This window comes from Oryzias latipes, chromosome 18, assembly GCF_002234675.1.
Source record: "Oryzias latipes chromosome 18, ASM223467v1".
Classification (NCBI taxonomy): domain Eukaryota; kingdom Metazoa; phylum Chordata; class Actinopteri; order Beloniformes; family Adrianichthyidae; genus Oryzias; species Oryzias latipes.
The window spans coordinates 6,182,921-6,204,765 of NC_019876.2; the positions used below are offsets into that span (position 1 = coordinate 6,182,921).

Consider the following 21,845-nt stretch of genomic DNA (forward strand, 5'->3'; position numbering starts at 1 on the left):
TTTCCCCGCTACCAGTGACAAAGCTGCTGAGTCGTTACAATGCATTTGCGGGGGGAAAAAAGAAAAAACGTATCGAAACAGTACAGAAGTGAACCGAACCAAAGCTGCCGTACCGAAATGGTTCAGTTCAACTAAGTGTATCGTAACACCCCTACTATACACACACTGCCGACCCCTGGTGTTACAAAAGGTAAGTGTGAAAGCAGCTGTTTACGACGGAGTTTTAGGGCCACCAAAATAAAATTTAAAAAAAATTAAATCACGTTATTTAAAGTCGTAAATTTATGAGACAAGAACTCGTTAATGTTCCAGCTTTTTTCCCGTAATTTAACAGTTATGACTTATTTTCTCATAAATTTACGGCTTAAAAGTCGTATTTTAAAAAAAACTGTAAACTGGCCCTAAAACTGCGTCTTGGCTGGGGTGCTTACAGTAATTGTTTTTGTAAGACTACAATACTTTGGTTGTGTTTACAACACCAGTGGATCCGGTCTAATACCACTGTGAATGTGTTTGATTTTTTAAGTATAGAACAGTGTAAATGAACACATTTCTCAATTATGCAAACTCTGTTACGACCATTGACTGTATATGAGAACTGGACTGACTGACTCCTCCCCCGTAGTGTTCCAAACAGGAAGTACCTGCTGGTTCCAAGAAGCCACAATCCCATAGAATTCATTCATTTCGTCATTCTATTTGTTAGAATAACAATTCTTACTCTACTCTTTTTTTTAACTTCTGTTAAGCCTATTTGTTATATTTTTTTTAGTAGTGCAAGTTGTTCAAGTTATAAACTGACCAATCGGATGCCTCAATAAAAGTAGGTGGTCTCAAGTCGAATGATCAATTTCAAGCCAACTTTCGAGTGGTAGGGGTGTGGCTTCCAACAAGTTCACTCCTGATTGGTGAGAGGGGTTGTCATAAAAACCTTGACAGAGCGACTCTGCACAATCACTGCTTCCTAACGACATCCAGCTCCAACATGGTGGTGTCCGTACCATGAAAAAATGGCAACTAAGTTGACCACATTTGTTTGAAGCCTGAAGTAAACCATTTTCAGTGGGTGACTCACTCGCTCTAGTTTTCAATCCATTATCAAACACATATCAACGTTCTATTTAGCAGACTCATGACTGGCTTAAGTGCATTTAATGGGGCAGCTTTGGGATAAATCTAGCTTTGTACAAAAATAAACTGCATCCACTGCTTTTTTGTGTAAAAATGCTTTGAAAGAAAAGAAAAAAAGATTCTTTTAGGGGTTATTTTCAGCCCAAAACGAATTTGTTGAACATCTCAATAGATTTGAAGAATCAAAAAACAGATGTTTTTGCTCCGTCAGTGTGATTTGCTGCCTCATAGCAGCTTTGCAGGTGTTTCTTCAGAGGCTTTCTGTTGCAAAGACGTCACTATGTGTTTAAGAAAATGAACAAATGTTCACAATCAAGAACTTGACCACAGCATCAAGGAGTGAAAAATCTTTATTTTTTAATTTTTTTTGCAAAATGCCTAGAAAATATTCTTGAGTTTACGTTTTACCTTTCATTGGAAGATTTATGCTCATCTGTTACAACATTTCATGAATGGAATCATCTTTTTTTCAGAGTTTGAAACATTTCGTTTAGAGTTTTCTGACTTGGCTAACTGAAATTCTCTCCTCTAACCTCCTTCAAGAGCAGATTTGCTCAACAGCGGTAAAACATGCTGCTGTTGATGCCCTTGACATTTCATTTCGAGGAGATTTCCCTCTCAGTTTTTCTCTCGATGCCTCCCCAGTGTTCTCAACAGATCTCTGGCTGTGTTTGTCAGTCGAGTCTCTCCTCCTGATCTGCTCCGAGTTTTCTGTGGTTCGACTCCCTTATCTGTTTCACAACAGCGTTCTTCCATTTTTGAATTCCCGTCGACACGCAGACATTTCTGTTTGCTGCGTGGACCTCCATGTCGGATCTCGTCAGATTAGAAAACAAACACTCAATTCTCTTCAGATAATGGGATTAAGATGAGATTTATTCATCGTCCCCAATGCCACTTTTCTGACTTCTCAGCATTATATTTTCAGTGCAAAGTGTTTCAAGGCAGTTTGTTTTGCCAACTTGCAACTGTGATTTTAAATCCAACTGGTTGTAGATTAAAATGTGCTTTTTACCGGCTGACATTATATACTAGAACAGCTGGGATTTATTAAAACAATAAATAAAAATCAGCATATATATAGATCGCTTTATATCGACGAATCTGGACTGCATCGGTGGTGCTGCTAGGACTATTTGTTGCGCCGCACCACGTAACAAATAGTCTGCTTTTTGTGAGAAAGGGATCCAAATGGGAAAAAAACAAGAATTAAGGATTAAAAACTGGTTAATATCATTTATTGTTTTTGTAACTGACCATGGTATAAGCGGGTTAATGGCGGACGAAGTGTGCATTATCACTTTTTAACACACTTCCCGGAAGCAACATTAACCCTTACATATAGGGTAATGTTAGTTTGCAAAATTTGACTGGAAAAATAGGCTGCAATTACACTGCAGGTCTTAATGCCCAGATACGATTTTCTGACTATGTCCGATTTTTTCTGACAGCCCGCTTACATCATCTTTTAAAAGTGACCCGTATCCGATTTTTGCATTTAAAAAACTACCAAACGTAGATGTTGTCAGGATATGGGGGGCAGGAGAGCAGGTAGGACCCAGAGGCACGAGGCACACGGTTCCAAGACAAGAGGGTTTAATTGCAAACAAAAGGCGCTGCAGAGCAGGATAACCACACAAACCTAAACTTACTGTGGCGTGGCATGAAACATGGCAGAAGACTTACATGGAAGAGACGTTACAACGTTAGTGACGTTAATGGACCAGCACAAGAGGAAGGGAGAGACAAGACTTAAATACAGACAGGGCAGACAAGACACAGGTGAACAAGATCAGGACAGATAGGGACAAGGAAGTAAAACTCAGGAACATGACCAAACAGAACACCTTTCAAAGTGAAACAGGAAACAGAACCAAACATGACAGAACAAGAAATAAAGCAAAAACCAAGACAAAAGAAACCCAAACCATGACAGATGTTCTGAAAAGGAAGGAAAACAACACTTGTTTTCCTTCCTTTTCCGGGTCAGAACGTCTCCAATGAATACCGACAATAATACAATGGATGCTGATGCACATAAAATTATACAGTGTTTTGCTTTCCACACTATTGTGAAAAGTCAGCAAAAAAATCAGCAAAACATTGGTCTCGTACGGCGGAGAAAAAAGAGGAGAGCCCTGGGCGAATTTAGCGATGATTGCTGCAACATCGGTTCAAAGGGAGGGGGGGTATATCATACTCTCAGATGTCATAGATATACAGTTTTGAAACACTTACAAAATTAAAATGAGAGAAAAAAAATCAAAACAATAAATAAAAACAGGAGCCAAATGATAGCACAGGACAGAATAACAGCCACAAGGACATTTGTTTATATATTATTTTAGCACCTACCGAGGATTGTAATCTTTTTAGTGAGGAATAATATAATTTAAATTTGTTGATAAAGCCTGGGAAGGAGGGCCTGATACCTCTCTACTTGCAACAGTGGATATGGTATTTTCCTAAAAGTAAAATGATAATGATATTTTAGAATCATCTAGATTTTCCATTAACAGTTGTACATCAGAAATACTAAAAGGGTGAATGTTCAGTTGTAAATTAATCCCATTCCTTATGTGAGTTCAGAACTCTTTTGAGTAATTGCATGAAAAAAAATGTTCCAACGTTTCCTTATTTGATGAGGTTGTTGTTTTTCCCGCTCGGGTTTTTTTTTTTTTTTTTCGTCTGAGTGTCCTTGCGACTCCGCGCCAGCGGGTGGCGGTGTGGCGCCCATTCACCGTTTTCCAACCGCTCCTGCTGCAGCTCCACCAGAAGAAAAGCTATCCGTTAGCTGGAAGGAGCCTTCACACACACACACACTCAAAAAGCATGAAGCGGCCTTAAAAATATGAAAGGAACTAAAGACGCGGCCTCACCAAAGTCTGTCTCCTCACGGTATGTTTCTGCATCACGTGACGGTGTGAAAGAAGAACAGAAAGTGAGGCGGGAACGGGGTTTTTTTCCGCGCGCGGCGGCTAGCTTCGAGGCGTTAGCCGGATGCTATTTATGAACACAGCTCCGCTCCTATTAGTCTAAATAATCGGTTAAAACTTTAAAAAAACCGTTATTTTTGCGTAAATTAAACGATACATTTGAACATTTTAGAGTTTTGTTGAAAATAAACGTCAGCGTGCTCGATTATGTCTGTGCATCTTGTAGAATGTGTTATATTTACTCTATAATAAACGGGTTATAATGAGCTTATATTTTTATTAAACAGTGTGTATTTTATAATGTGGATAACTACAATAAATATGTTTTGTTAGTGTTTAAGATAATATAAATCTATGTAGTTTGTCATCCTCACAGGTTGTCAACTGGTCAAAAATGTTTGATAATTTGCAGCATATTTAATGTATTTTCAATGATTTGATTGTTTATGCTCCCTTCAGGTGCGTGTTTTCCACTCTCACAAACAAACATGACTGAGGCCCATCACGCCGGGATGTCCTCGGCTCCAACGCCGCTGCCACACTCCGAGTCCGGCTCCCCGGCAGCAGAGATGGACCCGGTGGAGTACACGCTCAGGAAGCGGCTCCCCCGGAAGCTTCCCAAGCGGCGGAACGACGTCTACGTCAACATGAAGACGGATTTCCGAGCCCAGCTGGCGCGCTGCCAGAAGCTCCTGGACGGAGGGGGCCACCGGGAGATCTGCGTCCACGGCCTGGGCCTCGCCATCAACCGAGCCATCAACATCGCGCTGCAGCTGCAGGCCGGCAGCCAGGGAGCGCTGCAGCTGGCGGCCAACACCTCCACCGTGGAGCTCGTCGACGACCTGGAGCCCGAAGATCCCGATGAGAGCGGGGAGCCCATGACGCGCACGCGCAACAACTCCGCCATTCACATTAAAGTCTTCTACCCTGAACCTTAGTGACTAGAAACCCACCATGAAGACCCTGTACAGCTTCCACCATCTGTTTATGCTGATAATAACTTTTTGGGACCTTTATTGTGAAGTTCAAGGAGCTGCAGGCCACCTTAGTTTCTGCTAAGATTCAACTTCCCATTGTTGTTGTTTTTTTTCTTTTCATAAAATCATCAAGTGAAACTTTTACGATGTATTTGTGAACATGTGCCACATTTATTTATTTTAAAAACCTTTAAGCCTGCATGTACTCAGAAAAAATAAAAAACCAAACGTAAAAATAACTTTTCAATTGACTGTCATACCCATGAATGTCCACTAGATGTCAGTATTTAGCTACAGAGGTTTTCCAATCACAAGTTGTCAGTTTTCTTCAAAGTAATTTTTCGTTCTTTAAATACAACACCTACGTTTAAATATACGTGTCAGGGTCGAGATCAGAAAAAAATAAGCCTCAAGTCTTGAAAATATGATGGAAGAAAAATACGTTTTTGTTTGCACTTAAATAGCCAGTTTTACAATGACGGAACAAAAACAGTACAACTAAACAGGAAAGAAAAGAGGAAAAACATCGTCGAAAACGTCTCCGACTTACGCAGCAAAGTACAAAAACAAGGAAGACCCTTCAACGAGTTCCATCTGCGAGAATCCCTTTTTCAACGTCAAAGCATAAGTTCCCAGGATCAGCTGATTGCATGGCGTCGAGATTCTGGAAAGTGGCGATTAAAGCTGCACAGGATGTTTCGTTGCACGGATCTTCCGGCAGAAATTGAACAAACAGTTTCACAGTCGAGGGGGACTCTCACACACCGACTGAAACGCTGAGTCACGTGAGGTGTGACTCAGCCTTTCTCACACACAGGATCTTCCTAGAAAAGCAGCGACTGATGAGAACATCTTTGTGTGCAAATGTTCAGCAGGATGTGAAAAAGGTCTTAAACCATATAAAAACTGTATAAATAACTTTTACATCACTTAAAAAATACAATTTCTGTGAGATTACATGTTTTCGTGGAGACTGGAAAAAGGCACGTGAAGATAAAACCACTTTGTTTTTTCTCTTTTTTTCTACGCTACGTCACCGATTTCCAGGATGCGATCAATATCTTCCAAGTGTTCCACTCCACCATCCACCTCCACAAAGGAAAGAGCAGGGGTCAAACCCACGGAAACCACCAGCCTCATTGCTAACATACAAAAGTACATCCATACGCAAAGTGCAAGGGAGTGCCTGTTAGAACGGCTATTGGTGCGGTGATCCCCGCATGGTTTTTTATCAGGGCGTGTAGTCACATCTACAGTCCAAGGTCCCATCTGTCCAAAAGCCTTGCTGGGGGACCGTCCTCTGTGCAACAAGACTGCGGTCTTTTCCCCCCGCACAGCGACCAGCGTGTCACATTTCTCCACGGTGTTGTGTTTGTGTGTGCATGTGTGGCGGAGGGGGGAGGTATCAGCTGACATCTTGCTGGCACGCCGGCGCGTCCATAAGAAGAAGGCGCACTTTTCCTCGCAGGAAGTTCACGTGGACTTGAAGCAGCTCCGTTGCCGAGGACACTGTCCATGTGCCGTCCAGACTCGACGCGTTTGCCGGCGGTGTGTATTCCTGGAAGGGAACGCAAAAGAATCGTGTTGACTGAGGGATGTCAAAGGTTGTGTTGTCGCAAACGCGGCGTCATAGACGTCTGCAGCATTTTTCCTAAAAGGCCTCCGAAAAAAACGACCTTCTTTGACCTCAGGCCTCAGCTAACAAAGAAAACTGTTTTGTTCCAAAATAGCAACAATATTTATCACCTATCACGTTTTCCGTTTTCCGTTTCCTGCCAAATGCTAACAATTTTTACTTTGTGATGAAAAAAAATTTTGTGTCAAAGCTTTCACCTGCAACATCAAAATGACATGCACTCTCTGAACTACCACAACTTTTCGACCGTTTTCAGAATTAACGAATTAACGACTTTCAGCTTTTGCGGCGATAATGGCCAATCAGAATCAGCTTCCCTTTGCTTTAGTGAAGTGTTGCATAGAAACACAAAGTTGCTTTTCTCAGCTTTCAAATTAAGTTGGACTATCGTTAAATGGGCAAACAGTCAAAAAGTTACAGTTAAAAAAACCTTTATAAGGTTTAATTTGAAATATTTTAGCTAATTTTGATCTTTTTAATATATTTTGTTAATTTTTATGTAGCCTTCATTTGTTGTTTAAAATTATTGACATTTTCTATACTTCATACCTAAAAACAAATCAATTTAGCATTTGGAGCTGACAGAAAATTACAAACCCTCGTTTGAACTACCGTAACTCTTCCACCATTTACGGAATTTACGTAAATCCAACGGATTTAAGGTTTGCGCCGACAATGGGGAATCAGAATCAGCTTCACTTTGCAGAAGTGAAGTGTAGCGTATCAGCACAAAGCTGCTTTTCTCAGCTTTCGAAATCCGTTGGAACTCCGTAAGCAGTGAAAAGGTTACAGTAAATCAAAGAGCATTAAAGGGTTAAATTTGCAGTATTTTAGCTCATTTTGATCTTTCCCAATTTTTTTTGTAATTTGAAATTATAAAGATATTTTCCACATGCTACCTCACCTAATTACAAATCAATTTAGCCCTTGGAGCTGACAGACGAGCTCTTTGAACTACCGTAACGTTTCGGCTGTTTACGAAATTAACGTAATTCCAACATGTTGTTATTTTAGCCTACTTGTGCCTTAACAATAGGGAAGACTTTTGAAAAGATTTTTGTAACTTTTTGTTTTTAATAATCGAAAAAGTGTGATTGTTCTGCACCTTTCTCTCAATCTTCTTTCTGATATTGAAAAAAATCCCTGTGCTACTAAGCTACAATTCCGACACATTTACTGCAGATTCAGAGTTAAAACCTCGAGTATATTGACTCACACTACAGAATTTGACCCAAATCTTTTAATTTGCCTTTATCAGTAACAAAAACTTGCCGCTTATCAGAAACTTTTATAACAAGGTTTTTTAAATTTCTGTGGGATTGTGGATTTATCCACTTACTTCTTTATTAAAGTTCTTCAGTTTGATTTAAAACACATAACAGGTTTAGATTCGACTTTAATATCATGCAAAAAGGTTATGGGAATTTTTCATAGTGTTCTTCTAATTATCTCAAACATCTACAAATCCAATCATCTACCTTTAAACTTTGGGATAATGTCCAGAAATATCAACAGTGCATCAGATATTTTAAACAGCTGGAGTAGATTTTTCTTCACAAATAAGGCTCTTAATCTGCATTGTCTGGCCTTTACAAAAAAGTTGTAATTAGCAAAACTGTTCACTCAGGGTTCTTGCGTAATCAGTCTTGCTTTTAAATGTCTATTTATACTTTTATCTGTCAAAAGTTAATAATTAAAGTCCCAAGTGGACATTTATGGTCTTTTGACCTCTACCTCTTCCTTAGTATTGAGGGGAGCCAGTTAGAAGTGTCAAAGCACAATAAAACAAAGAAAAGGTCATCTGTTTGCTTGTTAAAAGAGCATGTTCAACAGAACAAAGTTCATTTTCACTAAACTGAGGAAAACAAAGCATAAAACCAACAGCAATAAACTGCTCTATAAGCAAAAGTTCAAAATTCTGTCCTTGGTGAGAGGATGACCACTCTGCTTACTGAGCAAACACCTGCTGTCATTAGTTTTCAGCCACACAGACACCAATAAAAACTTTCTTTTCCTGATTATTTTTCACAGTAAAACAATGTATTATAAGTTGATTTGACCCCTAGTTCCTCTTACATTTGATACCACACTTTTCAAACCAACTAATGAGGTCTGAAGATAGGAGTTGCAGTGTATTACGATGTGCTTCTGTTAATTTGGTTGTTTTGTTTGATTTTCCATCCTTAAAGTAGATTAGGGTGATGTGGCCAGAAAAAATGAATTGGATACGAAATGAACGAGAGCACCAATCGATTGAGTTTTTTTTACCTAAAACTACAAATTATTTGGTTGCTGAAATTGTTCTGGTTCCGTCATGATATCCATTGACAATTAGGACAGTCAAGGAACTGCTTTAAAAAATCTGCTTTGTTTTGAATTTTCGCCATAATTGAATGAGACCACCTGAAGGCCCGTACACACCGGGACGAATATTCGCCAGGCGTTATTCGCCAGCGTTTTTCGCCACGTTTTTTGTGTTCACACCCAGGCGATTTTCGCTGACGATGAGCCGAGCGAACATGCAATTTCCTTCCCTGACATTAGATGGCGCTTAATGTAAACAGAAATACTCCTGTACACAAGGTGGCGCTGCGCAACTTTACGCTTCTTAAAGTCGCTTTTCACTCAGAAGAAGAGAGCAAGTATTTACGCGCTTGTCAGAATAATACAAAGAAAACATGAATATTTCAAGCACCAGTAGCTCCAACTGGTGCATGGTTCGGGGATATTTTAGAATGTCCGTCATTATTTCTTTGCGGCAGTGTTGACGCTACTTGGCGTCTATCTTCTTCGCTGGTATGTGTGCTCAGCAAGGCAGTTTTGTGTTTGAGCGCCCCCAAGCTGTGTTTTACTGTAACTTCAGAAGCTCCAGACACGCGTGCAAAAGCGCCATTCTCATTGGTCGAATAGATTTCGACGCGACGCGTCGGGAAAAAAAAACGAACCCGAGGCGTTTTTTTTTTTGACGCTTTGACGCGTGGCGTTTTTTCGCGTCAGTGTGCACACTCACATTGGTGCCCTTTGTTTAGTCACGAGGCGTTAAATGTCGGCGAAAATCGCCGGCGAAATTCGTCCCGGTGTGAACGGGCCTTGACAATGCTCTGACAAAACTACGCCATGGTGATGTAGGCGAGCCGTGACTCACAGCAGACAAAATGTGTGAAGGCCTCCATGCATCGTATTACTGTCTGTATTAGGCCTTAGTCACAACTGCCCTTATGGGTGGATAGGGTCTGCGGGCAAAAATAGGCAAAACTGTAAGCGGCTCACAGGTTAACTGCACAAAGTATCAAGGTCGTAGACCTCTTGATGACCTTACAGAGTGGAAATGTTTATGCACATTTTTCTGCAGAAATGCTGCCCCTTGCGTGCTCCTTGCATGCAGATAGACTGTTAGAATTTAGGAAATTAGACAATCAGAGTATAGTTTGTGTGGGCATCCAACTAGCATCCTGTGAGCACTTACGTAATCATAATGGTTAGTAAGGAGTAAGTACTCGCACCTAACGAACGACTAAAGTACAGCGTAAGGACACCGTACAACAGCACCGCCCCTACGTCATTCAGTGCATGCAACTTACAGTATCCTTACAAATACTTTAAGATGCACTTACCACACACAACAATGGTCCATTCCACTGTCATGACGTCCCTTAAGGTGGATGCATTAGTTTCAAGGAAACTGCAAGACACAACTGTGCTCCCCTAAAGATTTGGCCGCTCCTCTCTACGACCTTCCATGTGGCCGGACAACCCAACAACTGACAGTACCCATACAGGTCAACCCCTATAGTATTAATAGTGTATTTTAACCCTTGTGCTATCCTATGGGGTCAAGATGACCATTGACGTGTTATCCCTACCATGACAAAAATAGATGTTTCATGTAATCCATGGAAACCAGTGAAGATCACTGAATCATTGAAGAAAAAAGTTCAGCGCACTGTCTTGTGGGGTCTAGATGACCCAACTCCCAATGTCAAAGTGCCTAGGATAGCACAAGGGATATCTAAGACTTTAGCCAGAGGCGAGAACAGATGCAACTCCCCACAACAGAAAGAACAAATTGAGATCCTGAGTAGGTCCTCACAAAGAAAAACAACCTCTTATGTATCACATCACCATGAAAAAGTAATATCAGTGTTTCCTTTTTCAACTTTGGCATATGCCACAAACTCAAATAATTCATCATTTGGTTTATATTCTACCAAAAAGTTGTCATTGTCACTTCAACGTTAGGAATGAACCGTAGAGTCACCCGTCCCATTCGCCCCTCACCTGAAAATTGAGGCTACGCAGCACAGCATTGATGCTGACCAGGTTTCTGGCAGTGTTGTCTATGTGGTTGTTCAGCGCCGTGTTGGTGACCGATGGTCCAAATGAGCCGAGGGCCTGCTGTAACAGCCACAAGCCGGTCTGCACTTCCTCAGCTTGCTCTAGTGCCTTCCCAGAGGATAAACAAGAGCAAAGAGTGGGGGTCTCATCTCGGAAAAGATAAGAATCAAAGGATGTAGGAAGCAATTAACTCTTCCTCTGGAAATTATCAGAACTCACAGCTCAAGAAAATATTATTACATAAAGAAAACAGGCAAAACAACATTTTTACGTGTTAAAAAAATCACAATGTAACATGTTTTTATTGGCTACATCATCAGAAGGTTCAATCATAGCATTTATTCAAATTGATACTTACATTTTTCTTCTCCCAGTCCTCGAAGTTGACTGTAGTTTGGGGAACAGAGACCGTCTGTGTTAGGCCACATCCTTCTCTGCATGACCTCTAAGGAAGTGCAAACAAAGACACGATAATTAAAGCCTCCTAATTAAAGGGATCCAAACATCCAGTATGCACAGTCACCACTTGTGGATCCCATTCACACATTCTCCACTCACCATAGCGACTTCTGCGTCTCGTGCTTCCTGGATGAAATGGTTTAGGACCCTCAGGTCACAGATTGGCCGCAGTGGGGATAGTAGGCCTGGGCAGGTCCACTCCAACACAATCAACAGCAAGGCAAACAGTCCTGCCACCAAAGATACACACAACAGGAGTTTTGCAAAGTCTAGAGGATATCAAATCTAGGTTGACCTAACTAAACAAGTGAGATAAAACTAAATGTAATGTTGTAAGTATCCAACTATGTCTGTTTATTTCTATTTGTCCATTAACCCATTACTCGTGATGGCCACTACTAAATGGATCACACAATTCAACAGCGTTAGATTTCATTCCCTGGTGCAGAAATGTCCTCAATTCCCACACGTGTTTAGTCCATAAATACAACCTTCCAGGTAACCTAGATACCCTCACCCACAATCCCGTGCGGTATTGGGTTTTTACCCATTTTAGCAAACAACTGTTAGGCCAAACTCCAAATTGCTTCCCTACCCCTCTGGTTACCCCCTATTGGTGCGAATGGCATTTGAAGCAGTAGTAGTGTCTGAAAGTGTTTTTTAAGGGAGACCCACAGCATCGTAGGCCTGCTATACCTCTTCCGTTTAGGTGAAACGCATTTCTTCACATGGTTGTGCTCTTAAACACTAAAGTTTACACTTATTTTTAAGTATTGAGTTTTTGTTTTTGCATGAATTTTCAAAGTTACAAAAGCGATGTAATGCATTTTCTGAGGACTGTGACTATTGATGACATCATCGAGCGGTGGTAACGTCCGACACTATTTTTTTCCCTATCTCTACACTTAGAGGGATAAATGTAGGGATGGGGAGAAGTTACAGAGGTAGGGAAGCAATTTGGATTCTACCTTTTTCTTGAGTCGTTAACCCCCAAACCCCAAAGTAAACGTTACATTGTTGTCTTATTTTACAAATTACAACAACGAAATGTCGACATACAAGTCTTTATTTCTATGAATAAATGTTCAGAAGTATTTTTATTTTATTTAGCTAATTTCCTTGTCAAAAATTGACCTAAAGGTCATGTTAATTTGTTTTTTCTGTATGTCTTCATACAGTTGATTTCTCAGTACGTTGTCTATTCAGCAGCCAAAAAATTTCCAACTAAGTCTTTGATTATCTAAACAACTTCGACTTCTACTGGCATCTTTGGCCACCATATAGGACCTCCAGGCAGCATTGCATGATCATAAAGGTACCATCTATCCATCCATTTTCTAATTCTGCTGTAGTGCCAATCACTGGATTGCTGGAGCCTACCCTCTACTGAAGAGTGAAGGCAACACCGACCCAGCCAATTTGCCAGTCCATGGCACGGCAAAATGGAAACCATTCACACCAAAGTGCCAATTTCAAGTGACACCAATGAACTCATGAAGCAAGTCTTGTGGGCTTCCTGTGGGAGGAAGCCAGGGTGCCCGGAGAAAACCACACATCCATGAGGAGTACATACAAACTCCTCACAGAAAGAACCTGGCCGGTATTCAGAACCTTCTCGCTGTGAAACAAGACTGCCGACCACTACGCCACATCGCAGCCCCAAAAAGGTACCTCCAGATAAAACATCTCAGGTTTTTGAGACCACAACACTGGTCCAAAAACTTTCAGAAATTTGTCTTTTTATTTCACAAAAATGTATAAATGAAATAGCTCTATACGTTACTTCTAAAAAAGAAATATTGTGCTTTTGTCATTTTTCATAAACTCTAACAAATCAACCTTTTATTACAGAGAGGAAACAAGCGCAATGCTTTTCAAAGAAAACAGGAAATGTTACCTCATTGCTTTAGTATTCCAATTTGACTTGTGTCACCTTCATGAATAGACGATAAGGATCCTCTTCCCTTTGTCTTATTCTGTACCTTACAGATTTAGCCCTTCTGTTAGCTCTTCCCTTTAGATTTATTTTAATTTTGCTATTATTTCCTTTTTTACAAACTAGTCTGATCTAGTTTCTTCACTAAAACTAAATACCGTAATGGTTAGATCAGTTAAACTAATTAACTTGTTTGAACCTTTCCATTTTTTTAATCTAGCATGAAAAGCATTTTCTTTAGGGGGTAATTTTACATTTATATTTTTCAAGAAATTATGGGTACAGGTATCTGCTTTCTAGGATTTCTGCACCTCCATCCCTCCAGAAATTTGCAAAACTCCATCCCCAGCAGACACTTCTCTGTAGATCATAGAGATAAGTGCAGAAGGATCACTGACCAACAGAAAGATATAACATGTCCTGAACTGACTCCTCTTGAAGAGGATGACCTAAATATGAGATCTTTCTGACAAAAAAACATTGCCTGAAATCCGAAGATGTCTGATACTTATGGATTGGCTAGACCGAAAGGATTGCATCATCGGCGTAAGGCAGGAATGCCATCTTGACCCCATCAAACTGAAATTCTCTCTACAAAAGATATAATTTGTATCCCTTAAGGCAGGATTTCCACTGTCCTGCTCATTGAAGGCCACGAGTGTTTAGGAAAAGAAGCAGAACATTGACCCTTGAGGTCAAAAGTCCTAGACCTTACGGAATCCAACTGTTTTTGTTTTTTTAAAGCAGTTTCAGGATCCAATCCAAAAGAAGATATTCCAATGAACACAGTCACATATGCAAACACCAATGACTCTCTTGAAGTGGAGGGTGCAGATGTTGTACTCCTGTTACTGGATAAAACCAAACTGGACTATTACCTCAGCAAAGAGTTGACCCGAGTTTACCTTAACCCCTTGAGCTATCTTAGATGACCCCACCCTTACATTGACGTGTTCTCCCTACCATGACAAAGGTGGATAAAGGTGAAGAGGATTTCATGTAATCCATGGACACCAGTGAAGATCAAAAATCATTGAAGAAAAAGGTTCAGCGCACTGTCTAATGGGTCTAGATGACCCAACTCCCAATGTTAAAATGCCTAGGATAGCTCAAGGGTTGAAAGATCTAGTCTAATCCCTGGTTCTACTCCTTGAAAAATGGAAACAATATTCCAGTTTTGCAATCCAGAGAAGTGTGTCCAACATAAACTAAAAGAACAGTATCAGTACAACGGGAAAGAGCCTTAAATGTCACTAACAGTTCTGTGGAATAATCCCAGGATATTTATATGTTTTTGAGGTGAGAAATCCCACCACAGTGGAGCTAACTGCTCTTCCAGTCACAAAGGCGCAAAATGATATTTACCAAGACAAAAGCACGTTTTTATTTATTTTCTCTTCTTCATCGATCATATCTTTGAGCTATTCTTGTCATGTCACAGTTACGTTGAACTCTTTTGACTTCTTTTTTTTTTATGATTAGACCTTCAAAAGCAAGAGTTCAAGGCATTTTGCAGATTCAAACTTTCCATTTCAAAGATCGCTGGTGCTCACCAAGGGGACTTCTAAGCCGCTGTGACCAGTCAGGTCAGCACTGTGGAAGCATGACAAAGCAGTTTCTCATAAAGACACCATGTGATTCCTGGGGTTTTGAATGGAAACAGCATGACAATGCACGCGAGACCTTGTCTGACCTGCGCTTAAAACAGTATTAGCGACAGCTTTATACAGAAATATACACACTTCAAAGTGCAGCCTTTCTTCTAGACGCCTAGAAGGAGACTTCTAGCCACAGAAGTTCAGCTTTTTTCCTCTGTGCCACATGCTGAATGAACTCTTTCACTGCAGCCCGTCCGTGTGACGTAAAAGCTTGATTGAAGAAGGGCAGATCCAGGCCAGATAACCTTCCTAGATCTCCAAATAATCTGAACAAACAGAGCTGGATCCCAAACCGTCAGTAGACGGCAGGACCGCTCCTTTACACGCAGTACTAGGCTTTCTGCACGCTTCGTCACTTTCATTGGAATTGATTTAGTTGTGATGAATTCAAGATGTCGAATGTGACTGGCCACAGACAAGCGGCCCCGTTTTCCACGTGCTCTGACATGTGTTAACGTGTGCGACTTCAGGGTTGCCGGCTATCTGTGACCTTTCCACCGCTGCCTACGTGACAATGCGTCGATCTAGAGAGCGCATTCACACACTCTCCTTCCTGACTTTCGCACCTCGCTGCTGGAATCCCCGGACTGCAAGCTTGCAGCTCTTGTCCGCCAATATTAGTTGCCAAAACAATGCGGCTATTTGAGATTAGTGGCGGTATTCTATAAGTGACTGCACTTTGGATGGGTGCAAACTTCACTCCAGGTATGTGACAGATGCCTAGGAAGAGCTATTTTAACAATCCCATGTCAAACAAGAGCCGAGCAGTTTAACCAGGCAAACCAGTGTAGTATTAACGGTTGAACGGGAGGAAAGGCTGATAAGGATGCCGGTTCAAATCCTGTGATTTCAGTGCTGTTTGTAGAGCTTTTTGAGCTTAAGTTAAAAAAAAAAAAAAGTTGTAAAGGAGCAGCTATCACATGACACGGCTGTGACATCACTTCCTGAACCTCGGCTTGTGATAACCTCTCTGGTTTTTTTGCTGACCAAACTATGCGATGACTGTTGCCAAAAAGCGCAGAATCAGCGCCAGCATAGCGGCCCCCATTTTAAACAGAGTGCTGCATCATGCTTGAGAAATGATGCGACTGACAAACACGTGTGACTCAGAGGATTTCAAAAATTTACATCAAGTAGGACTCTCAATATCCACTCAGATTTCACCCAAAGGTTTCTGAAAACAACATTTTTCATGTACATTTTTTTACACGTTGACCGTTTACGGGTATGACACCTTTTTTCTTTATCGTCCCATCAGAAATGCTGGATTTTTCCTACAGTCTAAGCTAATCCTTTCTGACATTCAAAGTCTAAATAAAGTCAGTTCAAGATTAAGCCACTTTTCATTCAAATTATCTATCTTATACACTGTAAAACATCAATTTGATTGTATTTCATTTTGTTGACCTTTTGGCAAATCCCTTCAGAGGTCGCCACAGTTAAATGTCTATAAGTGGTACACACCCCAATTTCAAACATGCCATAGTATTCCCTTCCAATATACCAAAGAATAATGCTAAATGGTAATGATACTGATATAGCACTTTACTACCTTCTTAGAAGACCCAAAGGACTTTACAGTCACAGTCCAATTCACACTTTAACACAGACACACATTCACACACGGATGGCGACTCCACTACCGAACACTAGTGCCAACCAACGACACTTTGACACATGGGTGTGCAAGGCAATCTTCCACTTAGGGGTTAACCGCTTCACGTCTTCATCACGCCCACTCCTATAAATACACACACACATATATATCACCCCTGGTTTATATGTATATATATAAATACATATATATATATATATATATATACATATATATAAGTTTGCGGATCGTCTCTGCGACCCTTACAAGCCCTTAAAAAAAAAGCAATACATTACCCACAATAGAAATAAGTAAATATCGTCATGTCGTATTCACCTGAAACTTAAAAAATGTTAAATTTTCCCTACAGGTGGTGTTGGAACAAATTCAAACTAAAAGCTGCATGTTCTGCTCCTCTAATCTCACAGATAAGAACTTCATTCATCCAAAAATTGGATTTTACAGACTTACACAAACATTAACCTCCAAGAACTCCCCCCCAAAAAAAAATTTTTTACATGTTCACGGGGAGTAATCAGATTACTGCAATAATTAGACTGGATGAGTTTGAACGCACTTTAGAAATCTGATATTTGGAAAAACCCTGGGTTTGGATTATTAATCTATATTAAGATTGAAGTTTGATTTAAGACTCCAACCAGACTTTTCCTGGTAAGGTCATTGACTGTGAGTGTATATTCTCTTCTAAAGTCACCCACAGTCTCAGAGTATTCCTATAGGTCTACGGAAATTATCTTGATCTTTAAATCAGATTAAATGCAAAAAGAAATTAGACTGTTTTTTGTGGCGGGGGGACATGTAACCTAATTTTTTCTCAAGTAACTATAGATAAATCATTTTAGATATGATCACCTGAGTCATTTGATTGTTTGCTCTTTTTTGTTCACTTTTGGATGGAAAATTGGAAAAATTAATCAATATTTTTCCAAAATTATAAACTTTAGATTCAAACTTTCCTAGGTGTTTTTTTTTTTTGTTTGTTTGTTTGTTTTTTGCAGTGCACGTGTCTCTCCAAGTAAAAAAAAATCTGTTACTATCTGATAATTGCTGTTGGCACAGATCTGGAGGTACTTGGAGCCGCAGTGGATATGTCCACGCTGGAATTACACAATCTGTCTGCACGAGCCCCGCTTGGACTCTTCTCTAATCCAACATTTGGAGACGTTTTCCACTGACGTTCTCCCGGCTCCAGCATCACACTGTTCTGCACAGGCGCGCGCGCCACACAAGTGTCTCCAAGTCTGCAAACGCTTTAAAAGCTCCAAAAAGAAGGAGCACGCGCTTACCTCTGCCCGTTTTCCGCAACATTCGCGTAAAGGAGCCGCATCTTTTAAAACCATTGTGAGAGGATTCAACCTGCGCGCCGGTGTCCTGCTCAAAGGCACCGGTTAGGAAAATATATTTTATATCTATATCTATATAGATATATATATCTATATAGGTCCAAACTGCAGCAGCCGCGCGCCCACTGCCAAAGAAAATAAAAATAAAAGGTAAAGCTCCCTCCTGCCGGCCACTGCACTCACCTAACAGGCTCTACATCCCAGCTTTGCTCTGTTAACCTTTTTGTTTTACCTCCCCCCACCCCTCATAACGTGAGCGTGCACGCACCTTTTTACGTCCCCTCCCCATGCTGCCCCCCCAAGAAAGCGCGAGGCCGTGCCCTGAACTCACGGGGAAATTCCATGGCGGCGTCCGCCTGCCCCTCACTGGCTCCGCGCGCTTTGCCCAATCGCTGCGTCTATCTGCCATTAATTGCAAACCGAGCTCTTTTGTGCACTTATCCGGTAGGTGTTTCTACAAACTGATGCGTTTTTGTTTTTTTAATTGATGACTTTGAAAATAAAGTTGCATTGTTTTGATGACAGCACGAACTACTCCTCCTCCCTCCCTCCTTTTCTGGGTTTTCTCTTTCATGGCTGTCCAAAAAGGAGGTTATAACCTTAAAAAAAACGGAATCGTGTCCCCATGAAGGCCAGTCACTTCCCAGTCATTGTCTGACAGCTCTGAGGAGGCCTCATCACAGCCAATAAACCCACATTTACATCACTTTACACAACATTAGTGTGGCACTCAATTGTTGTGAGAAAAAGCCAGAAGTGTTGAGTTTTTATGACAGACAGCATCTTAAAAATTCTTTATTGTTGAAGTTCGACACACCGTCCGGTTCGCTTGAAGAGACAAAAAAAGTCTTCACGTGTTCACAGACCCACTTCAAAGAAAATTGTGTTTTTAACACGATCTTGTGGCATTTTCTGATGATGGAAGGCATTTTTTAACAGAAATTAAGTTCAAATCTGCATATTAGAGTATTTAGAGTATGAATCAGGAGCAGACGAAAAAAATGACACTTGAATTTATCATGACAAAAATACTCTGGCACCCTGTTCCGCTCCATTCCGATGCATCCACTTCCAGACAAATAGATCTTCCATGTACGTCTTTGTTTTCCTCCTTCAAGCTGGCATCTGGATCAAAACTGTACGGATAGGCAGCTCCGATATTTATCACCGTTTTTGTTGCACTGGTAATTTTAGGCTGGGGGTGTGAGGGGCTGTAAGCTAGCAAGTGTAAAAAAAAAAAAGATCTCTCAGCAATGTGGAGGGGAAAAGGGGCGGAGTTGCTTGCCTACAACTCAGGCGAACTTCTGAAATTCTACCGCTCTGAAGAAACTATGTTCCATAAGTGGGACTTAAAACCTTCTGTTGGACAACCTTTCAGAAAAGCAAGCAATTTTAATTAGACCTGTACAAAAAAATCGAAAATGTATCGTCATCGCCATATCAGCCTATGCAATTCATGCACTGTAAAAGACCAGCGTAAAATCGGGGTAAGCTCTACGGTAACCATTTGTTGGCATAAAATGTTACCTTAGGCCTTACCTCAAGTTGACACTGGTCTTTCTGCGGTGTGTCTACGTTGTGTTGTGTGGGGAGTCTGTCTCACGGCTGTCTTTTAGTTTACATTGTCTCCGTTGCGTCTCCTGCCGATCCCCCCTCACCCTTGGCTCCAGGGGGAGTGGTTTGTCCTGCCGCCCCCTGAGTCGAATAGTACGTCCCGCTCTCCTCGCTCATCCAAAACGTAAGCGATAAGGTTCCATGCCCTCTTCTTCCTCACCAGGTCCTTGTAAAATGCTTGTTTTTTTGTCAGAAATTATATCGTTTTTGTACTTTAAAAATTAGACTTTCGTCGTCCCTTAAATATAAAATAAAATTTGACACTTTTTTTGAAAGTACAAAGGAAGTTATTATTTTGAAACCCGGACCTGTTTGCCGTTTCTCTGGCTTTTTGCCGCAACATTGACATTGACATAAATCAAATGAAGCCCTTCTATGTGGACATGGGTCATTTGTAGTCTAATTTAAAGTTATACAGGCTTTCATTTAAATACAACTGTTGCAGTAAAATGGAAATTATGTATTCGTTGTTTATTGATTTGCTGTCTTTATGAATCACATAAGTCACATCAGCATCGCAACACTGATCAATAACATCGCACATTGCAAGTTTTCCTCATATTGTGCAGCCCTAGTTTTAATCCAGATTTGAATGAGCTCAAAGATTAACATTTCTAATTATGGACACAGATCAACTTTATCCCTTATGCTATCTTAGATGACCCCACCCTTACATTGACGTGTTCTTCCTACCATGACAAAGGTGGATAAAGGTGGAAAGATTTCATGTAATCCATGGACACCAGTGAAGATCACAAATCATTGAAGAAAAAGGTTCAGAGCACTGTCTAATGGGTCTAGATGACCCAACTCTCAATGTCAAAGTGCCTAGGATAGAACAAGGGTTACGTCAAAACCAATAACAGCAGCCTACCTTTGGGATCTTGTGCACCAAAATGTCATGTTGTGGATTTCCCCTTTAGTTCTTTGTTTTGGTTTGTTTTTGTTTCCTGGGTCATCTCAAACAGCTTAATGACCATTCAGCGGTCCATTCAGCAAACTGGTGTGGGCTCATCAGCTTCCTGAATAGTTAAGTGAGACTTCTCGTTCAGGTTACGCTCTTAAACATGCTGTATTTCCCATGAAGAGGCCCGAATTTTCCAGGAATCCAAAAGCAGCCGTCACATGTCGCTGTGTCATAGAGCCCTTAAGACAAGTAGATGTCCTCACAAGATTCCCCTCTGCAGCTGACAGTCTGGAGGGAGTTCTCCACACCATACAAGGCCTCTACATTTCCTTACAAAACACTTTCAGTTACCCTATCCTGAAACCTGAAAAGAAGCAGTTAAACAAATTTCAGCACAGGCAATTTTCAAGCCAAGACTACAATCAGCCCTTAAAAAGAAGCATTTTACTAAGAATCCACATATAAATGTGTCAGTGCAGAGTTAGGGCTTGAAGGTGGACATTACAATTTTTCCAATCAAAGAAACAAAAAAGTACATCAGTCACTGATTCTCTAAGTTGTTATGCTTAAAAAGATGAGTTTGGTCTGTAATGTTCATCACTGAAACACGTCAACTGTGAGACAGAATGCAAAAAAAGAGAATCAGGAAATTCTGTTTGATTTTGAAAGAATCTATTGATATAATGGAGCAGGAGAAGTATTTAGCTCCAACGAATCAAGAATTCTGCCCCTCACTGACCAGTTTCATCTTCTTTAAGAAGCCCTTTTATCCTCCAGTGGTTACCTGTGTTATCCCTTGTGCTATCTTAGGCACTTTAACATTGGAAGTAGGGTCATCTAGACCCACTAGACAGTGCGCTGAGCCTTTTTTCTTGATATGTGATTCTCACTGGTGTCCATGGATTACATGAAATCTTTCCACCTTTATCCCCCTTTGTCATGGTAGGGAGAAAACGTCAATGCAAGGGTGGGGTCATCTGGACCCCACAAGATAGCACAAGGCTTAATGTCACCTGTTTGAACTGATTATCTGTATAAAAGACACCTGTCCACACCATTAAACAGTCAAGACTATAACCTCTCCGTTATGACCAAGACCAAAGAGCTTTCAAAGACACCAGGGACAAGACTGTAGATCTGCACAAGACTGGGGTGAACCGATTTACAATAAGCAACCAGCCTGGAGAGAACAGATCAACTGTTCGATAATAATTAGAAAATGGAACTGAAATCACTGACAATCTTCTCCTGGAAGATCTCACCTGGTGGATTAAAAATGTTCTGAAGAAACAGTCTAG

General features: G+C 40.8%; 2 protein-coding genes across 3 annotated transcripts; one reads left to right on the forward strand and one right to left on the reverse strand.

The window, feature by feature from the left end:
* Positions 1–3,873: 3,873 nt before the first annotated feature.
* Positions 3,874–5,547, forward strand: pop7 (POP7 homolog, ribonuclease P/MRP subunit). The gene is made up of 2 exons (XM_004079651.4): positions 3,874–4,029; positions 4,527–5,547. The coding sequence occupies exon 2, from the start codon at positions 4,556–4,558 to the stop codon at positions 5,003–5,005; it is 450 nt and encodes a 149-aa protein (XP_004079699.1). The 5' UTR covers positions 3,874–4,029; positions 4,527–4,555; the 3' UTR covers positions 5,006–5,547.
* Positions 5,184–18,385, reverse strand: epo (erythropoietin). 2 transcript variants are annotated; one of them, XM_004079652.4, is made up of 5 exons: positions 17,970–18,229; positions 11,574–11,704; positions 11,374–11,460; positions 10,959–11,123; positions 5,184–6,602 (listed from the first exon to the last, which is right to left on the reverse strand). In XM_004079652.4, exons 1-5 carry the CDS (start codon positions 17,989–17,991, stop codon positions 6,450–6,452), a joined length of 558 nt encoding a protein of 185 aa, XP_004079700.1. In that variant the 5' UTR covers positions 17,992–18,229; the 3' UTR covers positions 5,184–6,449. The 2 variants fall into 2 exon arrangements, with proteins under 2 accessions (XP_004079700.1, XP_011485611.1); XM_011487309.3 differs by lacking the exon at positions 17,970–18,229 and adding an exon at positions 18,358–18,385 and having other exon boundaries at positions 5,468–6,602.
* Between the last annotated feature and the right edge of the window lie 3,460 nt (positions 18,386–21,845).